The sequence below is a fragment of the Dasypus novemcinctus genome, chromosome 4 (assembly GCF_030445035.2).
Source record: "Dasypus novemcinctus isolate mDasNov1 chromosome 4, mDasNov1.1.hap2, whole genome shotgun sequence".
Taxonomy (NCBI): Eukaryota; Metazoa; Chordata; class Mammalia; order Cingulata; family Dasypodidae; genus Dasypus; species Dasypus novemcinctus.
The window spans coordinates 76,272,327-76,290,602 of record NC_080676.1 but is presented as its reverse complement, the minus strand read 5'-3'; the positions used below and the strand labels follow the sequence as shown (position 1 = coordinate 76,290,602).

Here is an 18,276-nt window from a genome sequence, read left to right as displayed (position 1 = left end):
AGTGATTTATGTTCATGTCTTGGTTAAACTGTGAGCTCCTTGAGGGCAGAATTCAGAGCTCACTTATTTGTATATGCCCAGAAGCCAGCATAGCTCCTGGCTAGGGTTAGCAGGTTTAGCAAAAATGGAAAATAAAATATGCTTATATTAAAAATTATGTTCATATGAAATGCAAATTTAACTGGGTGTCTTATATGTAATCTGGCAACTCCAATTGATAAACATTGCTGAGTGAGTGAAGGAACGAATGTCTAGTATAGAACCAAGAAATGGAAAAATGAACCAGTAAAAACTTGGATTAACAGTACACAATATTCATCTAAGTTATGCCTCACAATTACAAAATATCAAAATTGTGTCCAGTTAACATTCTTCCTTTTAAAATCCAATGGGCTGACTTTAACTCAGATGCATTTTCTCTCCCTGCTTTGTCAGCCACATTTATTCAGTGTCAACGTGCGAAGAATACTAATCTTCTGTTAATGTAGATATTCTGTTCCAAAAATTTTATATCTTAATTCCACGCACTTCTGATTTATTATGTTTGCCTAATTGTTTATTAGTGTGAACCAGTGGTACAAGAAAATTGACATTGGATGGTGTGTGAGATTCAGTCATTCTCAAGAACAATCATCTCTGTATCTTCCTTTAAAATTGTCAGAATTGCGCTTTTACTCCAGCCGAACCCTGGGGTTTTGGGTAAAGTCATTCACCTTGATTAAACCATCAGGACCAATTCTGTTTTGGGAAAAATACATATTTTGGGTTAGTTCATTTAACATATGTAAGCTTAAGAAAGACAATAGGTAAAACCTCTCTCTATCCTAATGAAACTCTGCTGCAGCTCCTGCTCTTACCACCCTCTATCTTTGAAACCAGGCCTGTCGTCTTCTTTTCCTCTACTCCTACTTACTGGTTCTTGAATTTGAGCATGACTTAGGTCACTCAGAGGACTTGCAAAGACATAGATTTCTGGGCCCAGGAAATTGCATCTCTTGTATGTTTGCAGGTGCTGCTGCGGCTGCCAGTGGAGGTCACTGTTCAACACCTTTCTTTCCCCGCACCTTCCTCTTCTCTTTCAGATCCTTATTTCTTGTTCTTCCCAATATTTCTGTTCCCAGAGCAGCATAACAGAGTGACCTCAGTATATTATGGCTCAGGGTCCTTTTCCATTTAATTCTCCCGCATTTCCCCCTCCATTGGTAAAAATGTACTTACACTTCCTGTTCAATGTAGTTTAGCATTCGGCTCACGTGCGATGCAGAGATCTCCCCATCCACTTCGGCAATATATGTGTAGAGAAACTGGAAAGTACTAAAAGGGATTCGGGGAGGTCCACCGTCATGGTCAGATGATAAAACTTCGCATACTATCTTGAGGGTTTTGGCAATGGTCTATAAAATTGTAGTAGAAATGAGAAAAAAAAGTCACTGTTTCAGGCTAAATTTCTGAGATCAGTTTAGATACCAAAAAGAAAACAAAAATATTGTCCTCATAAAATGAAGTGGGCATGATGCAGTATTCTGGAAAAGTTGGAATCTTTACACCCAAATGCCATTTAATTCCATTTTTAAAATATCGAGTACCTACTGGAAACTTTTTTCTCTTTCCTTTCTTGGTTGGAGGGATACGGAAGAATTAATACCTTGAAATGTTTGTTACCTCAATCAAAATAACCTCACTCAAGGAGGGGAATTTGCTTTTACATTTTATAACTAGAATTAGTTTTTTATTCTTGTTGCCCTCCAATCTTATCTCTAAAGTTTCTGAGATAGCATATGTACTCCAGCAAGATGCTTGGAGCAACGCTAAAGTGAGAGGGGAGGAAAGAGGAGAAGGGTCGCATTCCTAGGAAAATAGGAGTCTCAGATGCAGGGAAAATGATACTAACATTAAGACAAAATCCACGTTTTAAAAAAACATGTGGATCCATCTAATGAGAATCAAAAAGTACTTTGTGCGACATAATACTAACCCTGTTATTGTTGTCAGAAAATTAGTAGAGAGTGAATGCCAGAAGTTTTCATGGAAGGGTTGATAGAGTAGAAGTGAATACTCCTTACAATGGAACTTGAACATTAAATGATCAGATTCAGAGCTGAGGTTTTACTCTACCCGTGTCTTTAAATAATTCTACCCTTCAAATAAATTTCACAAGTGAGAGATGTGAAATGATGGGATAAGGGAAAGAAATGTTTAGTTCTGAAATTGTGAAAATAGGTTAGCATATACAACCTAGTGGTTTATGAAAAGATGATATGCAGATCATCTTTCCACATCCTCCAAGGATCAGTGAAAAATTAGTCCTGATGGAGAACAGGTGAGCAGCCGCTGAAGCTCCCTAAGTGCCTGGCTAGCACTGCTCTTCCACTGCAATTGTTACTGGATGGTTCTTCTCTCAGCCGCTCCCTGAATATAATGACTGTCTAGATAATGTTTCATTAATTGTGGTGTGTGTTACCCAGGGGCGTAAGTCTGAGCATCAGGAAGTTTATGAGGGCACTGGAGTGATTTCCTGGAGTGACAGTTTTAGTTGACAGCAAGCAATTGAAACATTATTTGCATATTTGAACAGTTATTTTATGAAATAGAATCTTCAATGTATAAGAATCCTGAGGTGATGGACCACAAGATGGGAGGACCAGCATGCATGAGGCTGGGTAAGCATCTGTAGCTGAGGAAGGGGAGGAGTCAGTATGAGAATGGCTTTGGGGAGATTTGTAAGCATGAATATGTGCACGGAACTTCTTAATTTCCATCCACAGTTCATTCTCTCCGCTTCTTTTTTAAAAACTGTTCCCATACTGCCCTTGTTCTATTGTCCTCTTCCAGCTGTCTCACTGTCTCATCAAACTGGATTTCTTTCTACCCCAATCACCATCTTTTATTGCTTATTTGAATAAAGAACACTGAAATTATTTTACCTTAATCAGGATTGTAAAAGGGTTTTGCATACAGTGAGTACTTGATAAATTAACAAATGGATAAAGAAGTTTTTGGGGGAAACGGACTTTGGCCCAGTGGTTAGGGCGTCCGTCTACCACATGGGTGGTCCGCGGTTCAAACCCCGGGCCTCCTTGACCGTGTGGAGCTGGCCCATGCGCAGTGCTGATGCACGCAAGGAGTGCCATGCCACACAGGGGTGTCCCCCACCTTACGCGCAAGGAGTGCACCCATAAGAAGAGCCAGCCAGCGCGAAGGAGGGAGCAGCCTGCCCAGGAATGGCGCCGCCCACACTTCCCGCGCCGCTGACGACAACAGAAGCAGACAAAGAAACAAGACGCAGCAAAAAGACACAGAAAACAGACAACTGGGGGAGGGGAGGGGAATTAAATAAATAAAAATAAATCTTTAAAAAAAAAAAAAAAGTTTTTGGGCTGGAGCTTGTTGGTAAACCTAAACAAATCTAAAGCAAATAGAGATCTGCATTCTCATGCATGGGATATTTGGTCAGATGGGGATTCCCTTCATAGAAATAGCCTTTAAGTATCTTATAATCCTCATTTTCAAACTCAGAAAGCCCTGGAAGTAAATTATTTGCTAACAAAACACATCAGTCCTTCCAGTTAGCACAATTACCATGCAAAATCGCTTCCTTTTATGTAATCAGTCCCAGTAAAAGGAGGGGACATAGCTCAGTCTAGAGGAAGGAGCGCTGAAAGGGAAAAGAAACACAGGTCTGCATGCCACAGCATTTTGAATCATGTGTTTTAGGCCCAGAGGACTCAAGACTGGAGTAAATATAACTGCTATCTAAAGCTCCGGCCATTAGTATCTTAGACAAGGACGGAACTGACTCTTTTAGATGGCAAAAATCATGGCTGGCTAATGAGTTGGCCAAGGTGGGAGGGGATTCCTGGACTTGCCTCTAAGGACATCTGGATGCAAGGCCTCCACCAGGTGAGGACACCCTGACCAACCCCTTATTTAAGTTCCTAGCAATAGCTCAACATGAAGCAAATGACTATAAGGGGAATTAGTTCCTGGATTCACATGGCTCCCTTTACAGAGTTGACCTCCAGGCTGACCTCATCTGTAGGTGTTTTTTGACATAGGGATGGCAAATCAGACATCTCAGGACCTCTCAGAATTGGGGGGGACCCACTGTTTCCAAGAGTCAGGCCTGACGATGTCTCAGTAGAACCAGAGAAGGGTTAGAACGTTAAAAGTAAACTTCATGGACTATCTAATCCAACCACCTTGTTTTAGAAGGAAAGCAGAATGATACACTTCATGTCATGGTTTCCCCTCACCATTCTGGGCGGTGGTCATGTCAAAGGAAACCTAGCACCTGTACTGTGGGCTAAGCAGAGGGTAGGTTGGAGTTTGGCTTCCCAAAGTCACTCTAGGTTACTGTGGTATTGAGACAAGGGGAGGACTCAGACATTGCACAAGGTGATGAGGGGCTGCGGAGTAGAACACCTAAGCCAGGGACTAAATAAAGATGACCAAAGAGACTGAGAAGGCCCTGAGCACCAGTGAGAACTGAGATGAGCCAGAGGGGAACATCACTACACTGTGACCAATCCAAGAGAGACTAGACCAAGGACTTAAGTTGCAAGCATCTAGCAATCTGACAGACAGGGATATCGCCATGGAGACCAGAGGTACCAGAGAAGACCAATGGCTGTTTCCCTATACACTAAACTGCCATCTTGGAGAAGAAAGGGGTAGGAAGAAGAAAGCTGAGAGACTGGGCAATTTATCTGAGGCTGTTTCAATTATTACATCAGACTATAATTCCTGGAAACAAGTTATTTTCTTACTCTAAGTGCGGACTCCTAAGGAAGATCAGAATTAGTTACAGATAAAATAAATGTACATTCCCCCCACCAAATATCTGAATGTGGTGTGAGTAAATTTGTGACCCTATGAGAATTTAATAAAATTTTATAAAAAATAAAATTTTGTGTTGATTTTTTATTTTCCCTTCTGTAATTTCCTACAATCCTTGGATCTATTTCCACAGAAGTGAGATCAGTGCTGATTGGCAGTGCAGCTGCCCTTCCTGTGTTTTCCTTTCCTCTTTGGAGGATAGTAATTTATTATGAATGTCTCTATAAAGGACAATGGGGAAAAAAATACAAATGGCCTCTTCTCTCCTTTTCTGTAAAGAACTTATGATGATGAAAGTTGCAGGAGAAAGCCATAGGAAAGTTGGCCTACAGAATTTCTGGTAAATTTTTCAGAAACAAAAATGTCAAATATGCATTCTAATCATATTTGAGAAGAAAGAACGAGATCATATTTAGATATGTGGAATGATTCAAACTACCTTTTCATACCATTTGGTTTTGGCAGAGGCAATGACTTTCTCATTAATTTTTACACTTGTGGGTATTTCAGGGGTTTTTTAAAAGTCATGTTCCTGATTCATTTTCATTTAAGTTATAGCAATGTTTAACAAGAGTAATTCCACGTATAAGAAGATATCTAAGTTTTTGTTTTTAAAAGTATATATATAAGTTTATATATATTATATGAAAACTGGTTTCAGCATCTTTTTCTTCCAAACAGTCAAATGTAAGTCAAATCAAATTGGAAAAACCTAGATTTATATGAATATTGTGTATCTGTAGTGATGTCATGACTGTAAGTCTAAAAATACCCTCATCTTTCCTTTCTTGCTCTCTCATCTCTGATTTTGTGTATAATTATATTTATTAAAGTGTCATTTTTGTAAGGCTGCACCTCTTAGTAAAACACCCTATTGGTATGTCTTCTAGGTATCTGGAAGCCAATATAAGAAAACCTCATTCTGTAGCCGACTCTTGCTTATCTCTAGGACTATGAATGGAGGGAGTGAAATGGTAATGGAAATAAAATGAGTGCAGTGATTAAAATTCACAAACAATCCAAAAGCCACATTTCAGTCAACATTTCCCCAAAGCCACTTCCCCTGTGTCTCCTCTTAATCCCTGCTTCTGGTTGACATGGATAGAAATGACCCTAATTCAGAGAGGAGAGAGAAGACAAGAAACCTGGATTAGGCACAGGCTCACTCATCAGCCCTGGAGAAGTGACAGTGTGTACAGATGGACAAACTCTCCAGGCCCAGAGAGAGATAAAGCCAACTTACAACTCCAAGAGAACTGCAAGCAAGGGCTAAAAACTTCAGCCATTCGATCTCTTCCGTGAAGCGACCCACATTCATCACACTGTTAAAAAGATCTGTCGGGAGACTGAGCACCTTCCACATCTGGGCTAGCTCATCTGCGTGGACGATCAGTCTGCCACCAACCTGCAGGGCAGGGCAAAGACAGAACTCAGAAGGAGGGAGGTTTCTTCCGCTCAGAAACAGGTGTCCAGGCAAGGCCCCATGTTCTCCCAGCACACAGCCAGCGCTTGTCAGGGAAGTAAAAAAGGACTTTTACTTCTGGCCGTTTTCTTTGCAAGGATAGAGGAATAGTCAGCCTAGTGAGGAGCATGCTGAGATATGACTGAACAATTTTTAACTCCAGATATCACGATCATGGTAAAAATAGACATTTATATTGCACTTTACATTTTTTTCAGATGCTTTTATTATTGGTTGTTTTATCCCTCTAAGGCAGATGGGACAGTGTGAAGGGAAAACCAAGGGGCACAGGACTTGTCTGAGACCACTAATTAGCAGTGAAACTAGGACTAGACGTTAGGTATCTTGCGTCCTTCATATTTTCTGGGAATTGACTAAACCTCAAGCTTTCTCAAGCCAGGCCTCCTCTTCTGTCCAGGATGATTTGGCTGTGAAGAGAGCCAGGGCTAGCTGGGGAACTGCAATATGCCCCTCCCCAAATTATTATTGGCATCACATTATGGCCTTGATCAGCAGGGAGGACACTGTCGAGGCCTGCAGGCTTGTGCTTTTCTGGAGGGGCGTGATTAGCACTGCACTAAGTCCTTGGACACTCTGCCAGCTTCTGGGAGTCTGGGGATGACCCCACTGATGACACAGCATGGGGGAGTCTAGAGCCTCTTTCAGGATGATTCCTATTTCCCCAAAGGAAGAGTTAGAGTCCCTGGTTTAGTGAATTTTAGGATGGTGCTAGTGGCCAGCTGGCTGGCAGTGGGACAGCGGGCTTTTGTCTGGACCAGCCCACCTCACCATTGTCCCCACATTTCCCCTTGACGCTGCAATGTGGCCCTTACCCGAGAATGCAGGATCTTTAACAGCTCAGGTGTTAGCTCTGCCCAGTTAGACAGAGCAACTCGCTCAGACCGCTCTCTCACTGGAGGAATCTCTCCACGGGACATGGCCCCAAAATAACTACAAGAAAAAAAGTTAGGGAAGGGATGGGAAGAGTCTCCTTTACTACAGTGGTTGCTTTAGGAACCTTCTTTTTTAAAAAAAATTTTGAGGGAAGTGGGTGGAGGGAAAAAACTAACATTTTTAAAAGCAGCTTCTGTGTGCCAGACATTGTGTTTGGTTCATTTATTATAGTGGGGAAATCCAGATATGTTTCCTATTTTACTTTCCTATGTTACTTTCCATGCTTAAGGTATAGAAAAGGCTTAGGGGATGAAAAAGATTTGCTCCTGTCTAAGGATGAGGAATAACCAACAAAATTTTTGTATGGAATTCCTCAGAGCATATAGGATCAGGGTTTTTTCCCCCTCTCTCAGCCATCTCTCCTAAGCATATGTCTTATATATATAATATTATATACAATATGTACAAAAATAGGAGAGAGAAACCAAATCACTTGTTACTTTCAATTCCCCACTGTCTTTTACAGGGGAAGAATCCTAATATCTAGAGGATTTTTAAAAAAACACAAACAAAATCTTTATGCTCATTATAGTGGCCATTGACATCTTAAAGTCAGTATCAGGTAGCGGGTAGGGATATGCAATCTTGGAAGGAGAAGGTGGAAGAGAACTAACATGTCCTGCATGAGAAAAAGGGAGAGATGGAGATGCTCTAGTGTGGAGCCAGGAAGGAGAGAGACTGGAGGTAGTAGTGAGGCTTGGGGCTTGAAGTTCCCGGGGAAGGAAGAGAAATTTGGCAGGGCAATATGGGACGCTCAGGAAATAAGACAAGCCCAAGAATGATTTGAGATGTGTTTAATATGTGGGATGTGTAAAGTAAAACCTTTTTCTTCTCCTCAAAATCTTCAGCAAAATCTGCCTGCTCTCAGTGCTTTATGGAGTGAGATTTCTTTGGGGGCAATGTAGAAAAATGTTGAGTCCTTTTTCAGGATTGGCATGAGATGAAGAGAGGCTGCCTGCAGGATAGGATGGCCATGAGCAGTTGACAGGTCTGAATAGGGTGGAGAGTACTCTTAGGTCATGCTCTCTTTTTTCTTTGTAGTTAAACCAGAAACTGATTTTTCAAGGGTGTCTAAAAAATTTATAGCCCATGATACAATATGGGAGCAAGCAGGCTCCAAGAGCAGAATGTTTTCTGCCATAAATGTCAGGGACAATACCAAGAAATGTCATTTTTCTTACTATAAAACAGCAGCACAAGTACAATAAAACAAGGTTTTAAACTATTGCATAGTATAAAACAAAGTCTGTATGATTATACCAAAAGAAATTAGTCTTTGGAAGATGCTAGTGTTCAGTCTTAGAGGTAATATATCAAGTTTAGAATGGAAAACTAAACAGGGCTCATTACGGGGCTAAGCAGCCCTATTTACAGCACTTTATCAGTATTATTGGTTTGTCTTTTATTTGTAAAACTTGGAGCTCAGGAGCATGACAGCACTGGCTCAGAGAGCCCAGAAGACTCCTCTTAGATTAAATTTTCTATCTTCTCAAAGGTATCACACCTTCTTCCCACCATCTGCTCCAGACACCCACTAACAACCTCCTGCAAAAAAATTCTCCTTTCCCCAACCCACCCACTCCCTCTCAACAGCCTTTCTTACCCCTCTTTCCCGCGGAAATGCTACTAAGGAGGTATTCATCAAGCAGTAAAGATGCCTGAAAATGGCCCTGAAGGTCTAGTTAGCTCTGAACCCCTGCCACAAGCCCCAGTTCCCCAGTTTTAAGCAGACGAGTTTGTCTAAGAAGCAATTTCATAGCTGAGAGACTTTCTGTGTAAAGCTGTTTCAGGCCAGGCCAGCAGCCTTTGTTGTAAAGCTGCCTCACTGAGCATCCTCTGGAGGTCTCTCCTGAAAGAGGGCTCCAGTGTTTGAGGCACACTATTCCACAGGCCTGCGTTCCCGACCTCATCATTCTGCTTCGCCTCCTTTCTCCAGATTGGGGTGAGCATTGTATGGACATCATTATGTTGAGGGAACACACCAATTCAAGCAAGGAAACATTAAAGAAAATAAATAATCCCTTCCCACCCCCGACAAAATAAAGGTGTATCTACTTGGGCGCAAGGGTGAGTTTTAACAGCCGTGTAGGAAGGCCTCTCATTAAACGAGCAAACCCCGGCGTGAACCAGCGGACAGATTCCACGCAATCCACGCCGCGGTCTCCTGGCTTGGCTCCCCTCGCGTGCACTGCTGCCATCTAGTGGTAATACAGGAGAGCGAGGTCCTGGTTTTTAACAGGAAAAGGTAGGCGAACCCTTTTAGAAGACTCAGATTACAACCCTTCTTTCAGAGATCGGGTAAGGTATGCTTGTGCCGTCTTGAAGGGTAATCTATCCCTTGCTATTTGCCTCAGGCTACTTTGTTTATTGCCCTGACTTCCTGTCACTCAGCCTGGCACATGTAGGGAAGGACATCCCATTTTTGTCTGTTTTGCTGTATGTGTGGATTTTAAGGCACCAAAGCAACGCTAGAGCTGAAAATTACAAAGATGATGCTAATCAGCCCCACTCTCTGATTTAAACCGCCCTGCAGCCAAGAAGACCTTCCCGCCAAGTGAGAGCACTGGGCCCTGGAGGTGAGAAAGGTGTTGAGGGCGGAAAGGAGCACGCACTCGGCAGCCCATTGGATGAGATCCTGTGGCTGGGTCCGGATGGCGGCTTTGGTAAACTGCTTCAGCAATTCCGGCAGCTCCGGTGGGATGCATATTTGCTTATCGGTCTGAGGCATTGATTGGTTGACCTAATGGCAGAAAAAAAGAAAATAAAACAAAATGGGAGTCTTTGAGTCATAAGATCACAGGAATCCTGGACAAGGGATCCAGGGGCCCCATATTGGGGAGTTCAGTACTCCACTCTTGTTACGCAAGTGCACAGTTAGAAAGCAGAGGAAAAACCTTTTTGTTGGTGTTGTAAATAATTCTGTCCTTTATATAAAAATCACACAATACTTGTTCATTCAAAAAGTAGATATACTGGATATATCCTGCCAGAATTTTTCCAATGTAATTATCTATGTGTTTGTATAAAACAAAAATGGGTCATACAAAACATCTTATTTACTCAACAGTATATCATGAACGTCTTTCCAACTGGAGTCTCACCCAACTCCTATTAGCTGGATAAGAGTTTTACCAAAATTTACTCTATGAATCCTCTATTTTTTTTTAAAGATTTGTTTTTTATTTATTTCTCTCCCCTTGCCCCCTGCTCTCTGTGTCTATTCACTGTGCGTTCCTCTGTGACTGCTTCCATCCTTATCAGTGGCACCAGCGAATCTGTGTTTCTTTTTGCTGTGTCATCTTGTTGTGTCAGCTCTCCGTGTGTGTGGCACCATTCTTGGGCAGGCTGCACTTTGCGCTGGGCGGCTGTCCTTACGGGGCGCACTCCTTGCGCATGGGGCTCCCCTACGCGGGGGACACCCCTGTGTGGCAGGGCACTCCTTTCCCACATCAGCACTGCATGTGGGCCAGCTCCACACGGGTCAAGGAGGCTCGGGGTTTGAATAATGGACCTCCCATGTGGTAGGCCGACACTCTATCCATTGGGCCAAATCTACTTCTCTATGAATCCTCTATTATTTGGCATTTAGGTTATTGTCAATGAAAAATTAATCAAAGGTAGCCCTTTGATGAACATCTCTCTTTGTAGCTGCATGTTCTTAATTTAGAAGAGAAAACTTGTATGTGTTCACTCAGAAAAGTGCCAGGACAAATTGGGGGAAAACATGAAAATCCATAGATTGTATATGATTCTATGAACAATTAAATGTCACATTACATAATTTAGTTTGTTTAGTAGATAAGATTAAATGATTTAGTTTTTTTTTTTTTACTAGAGAAGGCAGACTAGACATTCTGAAAAGCCCTACAAAATGCATAAATCCTAGACAAACCTCAGCAAGCATACCTTTCAAATTGCCTTGCTGAGTTTGTAGGAGAGTGAGGGAAATCCTCAAGTGCCAAATAAAGTGAATAAAGCAGAAACCAGAGTAGTAAGCAAAAGAAGAAATGAGGGCTGACCGGGGTGCAAATGTAGAAGCCAGGAACATGAAGCTTTGAGATAAATTGCCATGCAGGGAGGGAAGAGACCAGAGACCAGACCGTGGGTCCACTAAACTCCTCCTGCCTCCATAAAGCTGAGACCCTTCAAGGGACTACACCCTCAGTGAGAAAGGATGGGACTGAAAATACCTATCCACTGGCAGGGGAAGTGACGCAGAAATCTGACTTCATGCTTTGTTCTTGTTGGGAGAAAAAGAGTGTCCCAACAATTTATACCCACATACCAGGTCTAGGTTTTAAATTGATGCCCTCAGCCTGGTTGAGAAATTCCAAAACAAGAAATTAAATTGAATTGGTCTCAAGTTGGTGGTACCACACAACCTTTTATTTTATGTATGTTCTTTTATTTTGGAGGAAGAGGAACATAAAGATATTGATTAATTTTAGGCTTTGTAAAAAGTATGCATTGTAAAATTCAATGGTAATCACTTGAAAATACAACCACCAAACCAATAAAAAGGAAAAAGGAATTTAAAAACAAAAACTTTGACCAATCCAAAATAAGGCAAGAAAAGGGGGGCTTAGAAAAAGGATATGCATATATCACTAATAAAAATAAAGAGTCTTTTATATGCCAGTTAAAATAAAAAATTATCAAACTAGATCTAAAAAAATCCAGCTCTAGTCACATCTTAAAAAAACATAAGGACACAGAAAGACTGAAGGTAAAAGGATATAAAGATAAATAGGCAAATAAAAGAAATTTGTTGTGGATATGGTAATAGCAGACAAAAGAGACTTGATGGCAAAATGTATTATTAGGAATAAAGAGGATTACTACATGATGATAAAAGGTTCAATTCATTGAGAAGATAGAGCAATTCTCAATGAGTATGCTACAGACATCAATGTAGATGGATATCACAATGTTGGGTGAAAAAAAGCAGCATTTTATTTAGTTACATACATATGTCAACATTATAATGAAGGGCAAGGGTTGATGAACACAAATTCAGAAGGGTGATTCCTCCTGGTGGGGGAGGGAAAGGGACGTCATCATGGAGATGCAATAGGGACCTCAACACCATCAGTAACATGCTGGATGTGACTGCTTAGATGTTTGCTTCCTTATTTTCATATCTATATTTCCATTATGCATTTGGTGTTTTATGTATGAAATATTCCATAATTTATTTTATTTTATTTTATTTTTTAAAGATTTATTTTTATTTATTTCTATCCCCTTCCTCCTGCCCCCATTGTCTGTTCTCTGTGTCCATTTGCTGCATGTTCTTCTTTTTGTCTGCTTCTGTTGTTGTCAGCGGCACGGGAATCTGTGTTTCTTTTTGTTGCATCATCTTGTTGTGTCAGCCCTCCATGTGTGTGGCACCATTCCTGGGCAGGCTGAACTTTCTTTCACACCGGGCGTCTCTCCTTACGGGGCGCATTCCTTGCGCGTGGGGCTCCCCTATGCGAGGGACACCCCTGCGTGGCAGGGCACTCCTTGCGCGCATCAGCACTGCGCATGGGCCAGCTCCACACGGGTCAAGGAGGCCCGGGGTTTGAACCGCGGACCTCCCATGTGGTAGATGGACACCCTATGCATTGGGCCAAGTCCACTTCCCTCTATAATTTTAAAAGAGTTACTATACAAGTTGATTGTAAAAAAAACTTTTTCAATCCATTTTATATAGGAAAAGATAGTGCCTTATTTTGCCCATATGTATCCAGCAGATAAGGTTTTTCAGTCATGCTTTTAAAATTTCTATTCTTACGGCTCAGATGACCACATGAAAATGAAAATATGGCCCAATTCTAAGTAAAGAGGTTTCCAGGACAATAGTAACAATAATAAACCTTGGCCAAATAAAGCATTTAAAGCAAAATCTTTACTTTATCTCATTGCCTCTTCTAACAATTGTCCGATGACTTCTTTTCATTTCTGGGAAAAGAATCTCTAGTAAGTTTTCCACACTCCTTGTTTTTTTTTCAAGGTTCAGTACTTTAACCCCTTGTGATTTTTTCCACTCCTATCATATTTTAGTGTTCTCTTAAAAGTCACTGTAGCAGTTTGATATGGTTGTGAATTCCAAAAATAGATATTGGATTATATTTGTAATCTGGTCTGTACCTGGACATGATTAAGTTATGATTGGGGCTTTCATTGGGCCACGTCATTAGGGTGTTGAGTCCCCACCACCAAGGGGCATGATAAAAGGCATGGCAAAGGACAGAGTTGAGGTTTTTGATGTTGGAATTTGATGCTGAAACCTTAAGCCGGAGCCCTGGGAAGTAGGCACACAGAAGAAACAGAAGCAAGACCCTGAAAGAGAGGAACCTAAGAAGCCTGAACCCTGGCAGATGTCAGCAGCATCTTGCTCCAACATATGAAAATAGACTTTGGTGAGGGAAGTAACTTATGCTCATGGCCTGGTATCTGTTAGCTCCTACCCCAAATAAATACTCTTTATAAAAACCAACCAATTTCTGGTATTTTGCATCAGCACCGCTTTGGCTGATTAATACAGTCACCCATGACATCCTATTACCAATAATAGTAGTTTACATCAATTAATCTTGTATATGCCAGATACTGTGCCAAGTATTCTATGTAAGTCTCTCATTTAATCCTCAAAGTATCCCATTGACATAGATAATATTATCACCATTTTACACACAGATGATGAAACTAAGAAAGAGAATGAAACTTATGCAATGGTATAACTAATAAGAGGCAGAGGTAGGATATGAACATGTGTTGTCCAGTATGGGAGGTGGCCTCATACACAATTGTCTCTTCCTTCTTGGGGCTCTCTTTTGATGATGCTTTAGTTTCCCAGCTGTTAGAGCAAATACCATACGCTGGGTTGGATTACCAACAAGAATTTATTGTCTCATGGTTTCAGAGACTGGAAGACTTACCTTCTCTCAGAATCTTCTGGTTGGCTGGATCTTTGAAGCTCTTCGGCTTTTACATCACCTGAGAAGGGCATGGCAGTGTCTTCTCCTTTCTCTTCCAGGTTCCACTGACTTCCAGCTTCTGGCTGTTCCCTGTGGCCTCTCTTTCTCTCTGTGCCCTTCTTTATGAGGTCTCCAGTGATAAAAGTAAGTCCCATCCTGACTCAAACCTTAGCTGAAGTAACTATCAAAAGGTCCTATTTACAATGGATTTACAACTATAGAAATGGATGAAGATTAAGAATGTCTTTCTGGGGTACATAGCTCCAAGCCACCACAGATGGCACAGCACCAGTATTGTTTTTCTATGTTCCTCAGCACTCCTGTCTCTTTCTATAACCCTTCTTCTTCCTCCTGCTAAGCAAGTGTTAGCAGGCTCCCCAAAGCTCAGCATAGTGAGTTTATGACTTTCTACCACTCTTAGAGAGCTCATATCCTTCCATGGTTTCATACCACAAAACTGTGTTAATTATCCTTGTATGTCTATCCCTGATCTGTGCTTCCTTTCCCCACTTCCTCCTGTCTCCAGGACACATCACCATTAGAAGTCATTGTCTCTCTCCCAACTAAGTCCTCCTTCCAGATTCTTTCCTGATCATGATGCGACCATTCTTTTAGTATTTGCTATCAAAGATCTGGGGTAATCCATTCTTTTCAACCTGTTGAAACTGTCGTTAAATCCCCTTGAAATTTTCTTTGAAATACATCTTCAATTCATCCTTTTCTATCCACACTCCTTTTACTCTGGTCCAGCCCCTCATCACCTACTGTGCAGGCATCCCTGTCTTGAACCATTCTCTGGTTTGTATTCTATCCAGTTTTCCAGATCATCTTCTTCGGGTCAGGAAGCCACATTCACAGAATGGCAATCACATCCTGACTTTTAAGGTTCTCCATGATTTATGTACATAATTTTAAACTATAAATTTTCTGCTACTGTTTATTACCACTACAAACTTCCAACAGGTAGTTTACTCTGGCCACTTTATAAGAAATTATATATCCAAAGCTTAACACGTCCTCATCCCTTTTTTTTTTTAAATTTATATTATGGTTTATATTTTAGACTGTACACTTTTCTAAATTTTTAGTTACATTATAGTTTACATTATGGTTCTATTTTAGATTATACACTTTTATAAATCATTGGTGAAATTCAACATGTCCTATATCCATCCCTTATTAACATTACTTTATCCTGTCTTTCTTTGCTTCAATACATTGCTAATTCTAGCCCACTCACTCAAAGTGCCTTCCCTGTTCTTTTCTGTTCAAACCCTACACACCCCCACAACTGATCCTAAGTCCATGCTACTGCATAAGGCTTTCCTAGAAGACTTGGGTATCGTCTTTCTCAGACACCCTGCAGTAAATGTTGTTCATAGTACACATTTTACCATTTAATACCATTCCACCTTTTATAGCTCACTAAAGTTGAGCTTTCCACCAGGGGCCATGGAAAAATGGGTTACAGGTGTGCCCTGAGAGATTGGTTGTAAATTTTTTATAGTGATACAAAATTTACAACCAATTTAAACCCATTCACAAATTTACAACAGTTGAAATTCTATTTGAATACTGTTTGGTTCAGTCAGTAAACTTCCAGATTTCTGTATTGTTTTTGTGCTTTAGGTGTTATTATGCATAGCACCTGCCACCAGAGAGTACTTCTATAGGGCCTACCCCTTTAGCCATCTGGTTAAAAGCATCTCCATAAGTCTGATGATTGCTTTACTTGCAGTGATAATCTTTTTTTGCATACGTGTTTAAAATACTTAGTTTTCCCTTCGATTTAATTTTCTCTCTTTTACATCATTTTCTCCCAAGAAAGAAAGTATACAATTATCATCATCATCATCACTTATCCCTAATGAAACATAATTGATTTTGTTCAGTTTTTAAATCGTGACTTGGTTTATATACTTTATTATTGGCTTTTGCTGTTAACAAATATCCAAAGTCTGATTCCTAATAGAATTTCAAAATGACTTATTCTTTGCTTCCAGAAATAAAAACCAGTGTTCACTTCTAAAAAATCATAATGGAACATCATTTAATTGATTCAGTAAAAGGGACTATAGTAAAAATATCTTGGCTTTATATGAGTAGAAGTGATATTTATATTTTGTGGAAAATTCAGAATTTAAATTAAAGTAGATGAAGAAATTTCCATGATTTCCCCTTTACTTACCAAATGCTTAATCTTTGAAAAATTATGTGATTAACCTCAAAATATTCTCTTTTATTTTTGCTGTTTCTAAGTTTATGTCTGCCTTGCAAAAATTATTCCCCCCTCCCCATGTTTTTAGAATTTCCTGTATTCCCCCTTTCTTAATTTTGGTTGCCATAACCAGACAGAAAGCATGGAAACCTTAGCCAGCAGTAATTAACTGCTCTAATCTAATCTCTATCAGAGATGCATAAAATATTCTTAAGAAAATCAGCACTTTATATTCTTTTAAAAATGATTTATTACAGTTAGAAAGGTCTATAGTCCCTTAAGTATTTTAAATATAAATTATTTCCTTATCATAAAAGAAGAATTAAAAGTAATTTTTATTAAAATCTACTACTTTCCATTACTTTTAAAAATTCACAAGGCATATACAGAAGTCAGAAATGTAAATTTAAGTCACTTAGTAGGCAATATACTGAGGATTATTTCAAATTTGGATTTCTTTGCCCTGATAGTTCTTTTCTTTCTTAGCCTAATTAACTTATTTTCATGGAAAAGTTATTAAGTGAAAAAATGGTGCCAGGTAAATTATGCCAGGCCTTTAATAGAACATACTTATATTATGCAATTAAACAGTCTCTTATGAAACTGATACTCAAAGCTTTTGGTTTCAGGACTTCTTTACATTTTTAAATATTACTGATGACCACAAAGAACTTTCGTTTATGTGGGTTATATTTATTAGTACTTACTATATGAGAAATTTTTTAAAATTATGTGTTTAAAAGTAACAGATCATTTACATGTTAACATATGTAACACTTTAAAATATAAAGATAAATATATATATATTTTAAAAAATAAACCTTAGTGAGAACAGTGGCTTTGTTTGGCATTTTTGCAAATCTCTTTAATGTCTGGCTTAATAGAAAACGCCTAGATTCTTATCCCTACTTTATATTTAATGTGTAATTTCTGGGAAACATTTCATATTCATGAGAAAGAGTTAAAAAGACATATTGTATCTTAGTATTATTACAAAATAATTTGTTTTGACCACACAGATGACTCCAAAAGCCCCAAGGACCCTCAGAGTTCTCTGGAACCACATATTGAAAACCACTGTTTTATGTAACTGTTTACAGCAATACTAGATTGTACTCAAGAAGCTAATTAGAAGGTCACATAATTAAGAACTGAAGCCAAAATGTCTCAGCAACTGCAGAAGCACTCATTTTACCAACCTGTCTGGAAAATGGCCAGGTAATATCTGGGACTAAGTGAAGCAAAGGAAATAGAAAAAGGGCTACTCTGGAATAATACTATTAGAAGATGCATTGATGACACTCTCCACTAGACTAATTAATCAAAATTTTTTTTGCAGATTGATGACTCTATAGACGTTAGTGACAGTGTTCAACACAAAGCACTAATTAGAATCCCAGAGGATTCTAAGGAAAGCCTGGAAGAATATTAGTTGTTCTGACAAAAAGTACTAAAACAAACTGCTTGAGATAATGTATTTGCGGTAGTAAACTAAATGCTTTAAAACAAATCAAATTTTATGGCTATTATGCAAGCACAGCAGTTTCTGTCCTGATGGTAAATCTGTAATGACAAGAAGGTGGAAAGGGTTTACAGCACATCTGTTTTCCCTGTTCTGAACTCCCTGAAATTCAAGTGAGACACTGCTTTAGTCACATAGAAGCACTTTTCTGTACATTTTCCTATAGATGTGAATTCCACCCTAAAGGATGTTATTAAAATCCAAGCCACGATGGTTCTGTTGTTCTCAGCTTTATGTGGAGAATCAATCTGCTGTTTCCTACCAAAGTGCCCACCAAAAGAAAATCTTTTTTCCAGAGGTTAGGAGCTAAAAGAATTGAAAA

At 39.7% G+C, this 18,276-nt stretch overlaps 1 protein-coding gene across 1 annotated transcript in view; it reads right to left on the bottom strand.

Moving 5' to 3' along the window:
• Positions 1-528: 528 nt before the first annotated feature.
• ROPN1 (rhophilin associated tail protein 1) overlaps positions 529-18,276 on the bottom strand; it is a 36,080-nt gene continuing 18,332 nt past the window's right edge. The window contains exons 2-6 of the mRNA XM_004465808.4: positions 9,865-9,992; positions 7,132-7,249; positions 6,080-6,241; positions 1,219-1,394; positions 529-738 (exon numbers count right to left, since the gene is read on the bottom strand). Coding sequence (XP_004465865.1) covers positions 672-738; positions 1,219-1,394; positions 6,080-6,241; positions 7,132-7,249; positions 9,865-9,980 — 639 coding nt within the window. The 5' untranslated portion in view covers positions 9,981-9,992 and the 3' untranslated portion in view covers positions 529-671. The remainder of the gene's footprint in view (positions 739-1,218; positions 1,395-6,079; positions 6,242-7,131; positions 7,250-9,864; positions 9,993-18,276) is intronic.